This window comes from Pseudoliparis swirei, chromosome 11, assembly GCF_029220125.1.
Source record: "Pseudoliparis swirei isolate HS2019 ecotype Mariana Trench chromosome 11, NWPU_hadal_v1, whole genome shotgun sequence".
Lineage (NCBI taxonomy): Eukaryota > Metazoa > Chordata > Actinopteri > Perciformes > Liparidae > Pseudoliparis > Pseudoliparis swirei.
Genome location: NC_079398.1, coordinates 23752916 through 23760712, shown reverse-complemented (window position 1 = coordinate 23760712; position 7797 = coordinate 23752916). Strand labels below are relative to the sequence as shown.

General features: G+C 40.5%; 1 protein-coding gene across 3 annotated transcripts; it reads right to left on the bottom strand.

Moving 5' to 3' along the window:
- Positions 1 to 945: 945 nt before the first annotated feature.
- LOC130201159 (uncharacterized) lies at positions 946 to 6198 on the bottom strand. Of its 3 annotated transcripts, XM_056425891.1 has the most exons (6): positions 6152 to 6198; positions 2917 to 3033; positions 2632 to 2825; positions 1958 to 2105; positions 1547 to 1763; positions 946 to 1396 (listed from the first exon to the last, which is right to left on the bottom strand). In XM_056425891.1, exons 1-6 carry the CDS (start codon positions 6164 to 6166, stop codon positions 1221 to 1223), a joined length of 867 nt encoding a protein of 288 aa, XP_056281866.1. In that variant the 5' UTR covers positions 6167 to 6198; the 3' UTR covers positions 946 to 1220. The 3 variants fall into 3 exon arrangements, with proteins under 3 accessions (XP_056281866.1, XP_056281865.1, XP_056281867.1); XM_056425890.1 differs by lacking the exon at positions 6152 to 6198 and having other exon boundaries at positions 2917 to 3191; XM_056425892.1 differs by lacking the exon at positions 6152 to 6198 and having other exon boundaries at positions 1559 to 1763; positions 2917 to 3185.
- Between the last annotated feature and the right edge of the window lie 1599 nt (positions 6199 to 7797).

Genomic DNA, 7797 nt, shown 5'->3' with positions numbered 1-7797 from the left:
ATAGCAACAGGTTTAGCTCAGAGCAACAGGTCATGGCCTTGTTTAGCTCAGAGCAGCAGCTCACATGTACTTATATCTGATCCAATGACATCTGCACACTTCTAGATTCGTAAAGAAAGACAATCTTTGGTATTTTCTAATTCTTTATGTCAAGCACAAGTTAACTACTCCCCTAAAAGAGGAAGCCTTCAGAATTAGTGGTAGCATTGCATTAGGATTACATTCTTGTATTTGAATTGTATTGCTGGATCTCAATTCCTCTGATTCTTCCATCTGCAGTCAATCTGCTCGCATGATTTACATCATCAAAGTTTTGCCTTCCAAGAGCTGTTCCAAATGAAAAGTGAATGTCAGATGTATGAACCGTCCTGACTGAGCTTCACTGAAGCTTTATACCTGCTACAGGCTCAGGTCAAAATGGTGTTTAGTATTATGTGATTTATAGGTTGGCTCAGATTGTTTATCATTGATGTTTGTTCCTGCTGTGTGATTGTAGTGCTCAGACATCAGCTGTGTTCTTAGTGAAGCAATAGGTGTCAGATTGACATCCAAACTGAGGGTGGCAGGGTCCTTAAGCTGCCCTTCATAAACAAGCGAGGTTCCCAACCACATAGGGGTCCTCCTCCAGTGGGAAATCTTCACACTGGGTCCAAATCTGTGATACCCGGCTGTCGGGGAGACCCACTTATGAGCCTGAAACAAGTGATATGATGGTGGCTAATGTATGAAGTTATCATGGCTTCACCGCCCTAAACCGGCTGCAACCGTCTTGTGTGTGTATATTTTGGGGTGTACGTTTGTTACCTAGGTCAGAGGTCACTGAACAAGCCATCTTCCAGTGCCTTACTCACACTGGCAGTTGGGTCAACACACCGTGTCACTATCAATAGTTGGTGTTACAGGTCCAGCCTTTCCCATTACAGATTAAAAATGAAATTCGTGCCAGACTTTAAAGACATAAGTGTTTATTCAAAAAGAACATATTTCTCCCTTTAAACCCCCAACATTTGAAGAAAAGAAAAAAACATCCCGTCAGTTGAACCAATTAATTAAAAAGCACAGACAATAACAACTTAGACACACAAAAAAACATCAGCGTTGACAATTTCTCCTTGAGATGTCGATGAGGCCTTTGAGTCCATCTTTGAACGGTTGTGGCAGATTATTCACTGCATTGTCCAGCAGTACACTTGTATCAGGGCACTGCAGAGAAAATTCCCTCACTGCAGCTTCCTGGTCCTGTAAACTTGGAAATGGTTGGTGCCAAAGTCTGACACTGTCAGTGAGCCCACTTCCTGGTCGTACCAGTCTACAGCCACAGATGCATTTGGCAAAAGGTCTGTCGACAGCTTATTTGGGCATCCATCTCTGGCCAAGTAATTTGGTATCCCCCTCCCTGTAATAATAATTCAATGTGGCTGTCACAACCATGCCATGTATTGCAACATGCTCCTTCTAGTATTTGATTAAACATGTTTAAGAAACATTCAATAGTAAAACATTTTGAAAATAATTATTCACATTAAAAAAGGCTTGAAAGACCAACCCGAAGACATACCAGGAATCCTGTGTGCATTCCATGCTTGCACAGTTCGGTTAACACCGATCTGGGCCAACTGGCATGTCAAAGATGACACACAGAACCGAGTCATCTGGTCCTCCATGTCCAGCTCCTCCTGATCCACCAGTTGGACCAATGCAGCTTTCAACGGGTAGTTAACCCGGTTGTTGATTTCTGGCCAGATTCTCTCGATTCTGTGATTCTGTCATTGCAAAATAGAGACATTTTCAGATTCTTGATAAACAAATATTTTCCCCGCCCCCCCAGACTAACTTACTTTCACACATTTCAATATCTTCAGTTAACCATTCTGAATAATTAATGAAAGTGTGAAATAGTTATTTAATTACATGTTGATTAACTTTATAATCAGCAAAACCATTGTATGTTGATCACCTTTGTTGATGGTGTTTGGAGATATGGTGGCCTTTCAGTGTTGTGGCGGTGGCTGGCCAACTTCTCCTGCATGAAAAGAGTGAGGTAGAACTCCTTTCCATGATCCACTCTGACCTGGTCCCACATCCCATATTCCATTACTGCACTCCTGCAAGAAAACATAACATTGGCAGACAGCAATATGGAGGGTAAGGCTCATGGTGTCAGATACATTTACAAAATGTGTAGTAGGCCTTGTGTTATCAGGTACTGATGAGGTGAGATGAGTTTTAACTTGCTGCTTAAAACGGGTTTCTGTAGTTTTCAATAAGTTTAATTTAAGTCCTTTTTTAGACCAATATGAATGCAATTTAATACGTTGATTCAAATCCAAACTAAAAAAATATATATTATGAAGGTTTTCACATGCGACTAATCCCACTTAAGTTGAGCATTTTCTTTTAATACATTAACAAGCCATATTGAATTTAAATCCACTTTCGAAAATGTGCGTCTCTTCCTCATGAAGTACATTTTTCAGAGCTGACAAAATGGTATTCAAGAAATTGTAAGATATTTAATTTTAAATGCATTTTTTTGTTTTTAAGGACCCACAGACACCCTGTTAAAACACCTCATAAAATGGGGATGATTTGTAATGTTTAGGGTACAAGGACAACAGTCTTTTCAATTACCTGTAAACGTCATTGTAGATGGTGAGGTTGTTCTTTACAGGCATAGTAGCTTGTCCAACAATTTTGCTGGAGAAGCGATCTATTGCCAGTACATGAGTCACGCCAAACATGACAATCTTCTCATTTTGGTCCATGTGGATTTTGTGACCCACATAGGCTGCATGGTAAGGAAGAGGGTTGAGGTTCCTTGCTCCCTTAAACACAGACAAAAAAGAACATCATGACCTTATTGAATAGCACAACATATTCTAATTTGAGAAAGAAAAAAAAAAACTGGCATCGTGCCTTATGGTAAGGTGGGTGAATGTTGCGCAAAACAGCTCCAACACGACCCTCTGATGCGAAGACACCTGCAGCTGCAAGACTCCCAGTCATCATTTTCCTGCCATAGGTAGGACCACCCTGAAGATAAAGAAAGGAATACATGTTGCATTGTAATGTTAAGCCATGAAATGTCAACTTCAACTCCAATTAAATTACTATTAATTGTTAAGTGTTTTGAATTATAGATGATTATGAAAACTAGTTGCAGTTTAAACATGTTTTACTCGATACATTTTCATAGTTGTAAGAGACAAATTTAATTAGCAGGAGGCTACATAATTTAGTGGGATTCAGATGTTGACCTTTAATCAGATCTGTGTCTAACTTTAATGTTAAAAGATGTCGTTATCATTTGTTATTGTAATAAATACAAGCAAGTTACAGAATGACGTCACATGGATCACACTTTACGGCAGGTATTTGCGGCTGGAGCTGCGTGGAGCTGCACACTTTTCGGACCGTGTTACAATAACTATATAACTACTAAATACAATAGCTATTATGGAGTCCCCCCCCCCCCCTCTTTGTAAATGTGGGACAGTCTTTCTTACCATCTGTTTGTATGAACCATCTATATCCTGCCTGTGTGCCCGGCCATCACCCCACGAGAACCACACTTTACAAATGTTTCTCATTTTCCCCCTAAATACACCTTTATTGGACATGGGACACTAAGGTAAGGCTTTCTTTCATGTCTCTCCTAATAAATATGGTGCTCTAGTACTTCTAATCGACTGGGTGACTGAGAGTGACACACACCCTGTTCAGGGCTCTCAAGTTTTGAAGACAGGCAAGAGTGACAGTTCTGCAGATCCATACGACTGCACCAAGAGGATGACTATGTGCTGGCCTTTGGTCATCTTTTATAACATAATTTATGCATATCAACACTATAAATGAACATAACTAAAGTTTACTTTCAATACAAATCCTTTATGACTCATTTGGCTTGATTTTTAGTGGGCGGGTCATTATGACCCTGAACACAGGTGTCTCATCTCTATTTATCTACATCACCCCATGAATTTTTTTTACTAAATGGTAATAAAATGTAGGAGAATATACATGTTATAGTAAACTAATGCAATTTAATTTAGAGTTAGATTTTTTCAATGTACCTAAAAAAATTGTTTGAACATGTCTTTTTCATTAAATCTATGGAGGGGTGAATAACTCAATTCCACTAAAAACTGATTGGATTGTTAGTAATGGTGTTGGTGATGAAGTACAAACTATAGTTATTAGGATTTTTTTGTTTCTGACCACTTTTGGGTCAAACTGACCCGGGAGCATGATGGCTGTATGTAAGAAACGAACATAACAGGAGGGTTAAAGTATAACATACTAACCTTACACACACTTATAGTTTCGTTGTATGCATTTTTTCTCGCAAATAAATGAACCGCACCCTACCTGTGTTATTGCATTGGAGACTGCAGCTTCAAGTTGTTGGTCCGTCACTCGCTGTCTTTTTAACCCGTGGTCTTAACAAAACTCCTCTACGCAAGCCACATTCAAATATCAAGTGGTTTTTTATGTCCACATCACTCCAGCCACTATGCATCATTTGTTGTACAATATCTAAGTAAGGTAACAGGCTGGAGTCCATCTTGCGTGCTTCAGTGCAAAAGGGTGTGTATAGCAGTGGCAAACCTAAACACGTCTACTGCGGGAGATAAACACAGAATAAACTCAGTTACTCAAAATGCAACCCTTTGTAGTGTCAACTACATTTAACCCTCCTGTTATGTTGCACCATTTGTTTCTTTGTAAATGTGGGACAGTCTTTCTTGCTCCCTCCAACCATATGTTTCAAAACACACACACACACACACACCCCGACACACACTCACACACACACACGCACACACACACACACACACAGTAAGTGAGAAGGTGATTCTTGCTGTGTACATGAATATTAAACTTCCCGTCGTCACCACTGTCGCTAACATATCCAGGTTTAATTCTTTATTCTTTATATTGACTAATTAATATTATTCTAACGTTACCCTGCTATGTGTTTGCATCGTTAAAATATCCCCGTTTAATAATTTATTCTTTATATTGATTAATTAATATTCTTCTAAGGTTAATACGAATATGTATCACTGGCTTTTATTTTGACTTCATTTTAAGCACTTCCGTTCTGTCGTTTTTGGTTTCAGACAGCAGAAACGAAATACGGAGGTGGTATTCCGTTTTTCCGTTTTTGGTTTTCAAACGGAAAACGAAAAAACCACGTGATTTCCGTATTCCGTATTTGGAATGAAACGAAAAAACGAAATAACATTACGTACACGGACCGCGCAGACACGCCGGCATGGAGCTCTGCGGCGCGCGAGACGGAGAGCCGAGAAGAGTGAACGACACGTCGAGACAGAATGGCATGCTGCTGTAGAGACGACCAACAACACGTTTAGTTTAATAAAAGAACAAAGACGTCTTGAAGGAAAGAACCTTACATTACTTCTGCTGTAATCTGGCGCGATAGAGAAAATTGCAGGTGGGCGGGGCCTCACCCTGATAGAATGGTGGGGGAAACACTGGGATGTGTCACATGCAAAAGCCTTTAAAAGGTGAATTTACATGTTTTTGTAAAATCGAGAAAATGAGCCCAGACTCCAGAGGGTTAACATGACATATTTGTCAGTTTACCAAGGCCACTGGTTCTGCTGTTCAGTCTTAAAGATGACAGGACCAATGGGGTCTCTAATACACCTTTTCTTTCTAATCTTGATGTTTCACTGAAGAAACAATTTATCATCCACGATATTAAATCCCTCGCTGGCACTTTATAGGTAGGAGCCTCTTTGAAAACACAGCTCTGTGTGAAGTTTTGTCTTTAAAAAAGAATACAATTAAACAAGTGTCTGAAATACACGCAGTCTGAAGGGATTACTCGTTCATTTAGAAGATTTAGGCTGTGTCTACTACCACACACTTTACGAAGTACACTGCAATACAGTGCACTACAATTCAGTGCACTGTATTGCAGTGCACTGCATTGCTGATAAGTGCTGTCTCAAATGGAACACTTACGTTAACCACTTGGCGGAAGTGACGGACGCAAATCTGTTCACGGCACCCGCGAAATTAAGCCGGGAGTGACGTACGCAAATCTGCTTGCGATACCCGCGAAACTTAAACTGACAAAATGAATGCACTTCTTGCCCTCTTTGTGTCCCTTGTTTACCCTTCTCCACCCCATGTGGAAACTGCGATACCTCCACAATCGCGGCAGGAGCCTCCGTGGTCTACCGCTTGTGCTTCCGTAGCCATCTCGTCCGCCATTGTTTTAGAAATAAAATGAAAAGCTGGCGAAAGGGCTCCACCTCTTCCACTACGTCGCCAAGATGGCGGCCGCTTAGGGCGAGTAGTGTCCATCGTTTTACACTACATTTTTTGCCCGTTTGCAGTGCACCATCCGGGTACTTTCAGTGCACTGAATTCTGCTGGTTTTTTCAGTGGCGCACTTCGAACACTGAAAGTCAGTGCTCGAAGTGCTCAAGTGCGCGGTAGTAGACACAGCCATTGTCTTTCGAAGAAAAACAAACTTTTAATCGCGATTAATGAATTTCAAAATGTGCGATTAATTAGTTAACATTTTTTTATCGATTGACAGCCCTACTATTTATGTGTCCACACGTATTTCTTCATTTATTTATGTGTGACATTTATGTGTCCGTATATTCAAATGAGCTGGGGCGGTCCAAACCTCATTGTTAAACAGGATTGGTCAAGTCGGGGAGCAAGACAGAAGCAATCGATCCCTAGCACTTGGACCTGTAAACGAACAGCGTTTATTATGCATTATTGTCTGTACATTCTAAATACTACTGTTGTTGAGTCACGGAATGTAATTTAAGGATGTTTTCAGCCGAGAAGTTAGTAGTTTAAGCATCAAATCTGTGGTTGGTTTGTCGATATTCAGCCTAATAAGGATATGCGACGGAGACTTGAGGTCCTGCTCGCGGGACCAGTGAGCTCCGGGCGCTCAGCGCGCTGTGCGGCCGCCGAGAGAAGCCTGATCTCGGCAAGACATTTTGAAATGCTCCGCTGGCTCTGACGTCTCCGTAGCGGCTAAACATGAGATATAATTAGGTTTTGGAGGATCTAAAGAGCACAAAGAGTTTATTATTTATTAAAAGATAACGTTACGTCAATTTGACTGAGGGTTAAGATTCATAACTTCATATTGTAGCGACCCTGGGTCAGGAAAGCTACGAGACGTTGTATATTTATTACCGTATATTCGTAGCCTAGACGCCAAACAACAGTGAACACCGCAACACATTCTACTCCACTGTAAAGTATTTTACAGTGAATAATTGGAGTAAATTCATGAGCAAGAACAGTTGATGTGGTGACGTCAGAAGACCAGAAAGACCGTCCTGCTTCCTCGAGAGTCTGGACTCCCAAGACCAGACTCCAAGAAAACACGAGTCTCTACTCAGTGTACTTGGAATTGAGAAACGGCTGAAGTCAAAAAGCTGTCGAGGCTAACTTCTGCTACCAGTGAGCTGAGCGAGCCAACTTCAGCATCATGTGCCAGGCAGAAATAGTAGAGCATAACACACCAGGTGCATTACACTCCTGTGACCAATCATGCTTCAGACAGAGGTTCGGCCCGCCCCAGCTCATTTGAATATACGGACACGTAAATGTCACACATAAATGAATGAAGAAATAAGTGTGGACACATAAATAGAGAAATAAATAAATGAAGAAATACAGAAATGTAGAAATATATTTATTTAATGATGTCCTGTTGATTTATAACATATATTTTTTCATTCCTGTATTTATTTATTCATACATTTATTTAAGCATTTATTTATT

Bases quoted from the DNA above. Each gene is read 5' to 3' on its own strand.
- LOC130201159 (XM_056425890.1), bottom strand. From the start codon at position 3,057: ATGTATTCCTTTCTTTATCTTCAGGGTGGTCCTACCTATGGCAGGAAA. The intron at 2,826-2,916 runs GCACGATGCCAG...TCTGTGTTTAAG, and splicing joins TTCACCCACCTTACCATAAG to GGAGCAAGGAACCTCAACCC. The intron at 2,106-2,631 runs GTAATTGAAAAG...GTTTTCTTGCAG, and splicing joins ATCTACAATGACGTTTACAG to GAGTGCAGTAATGGAATATG.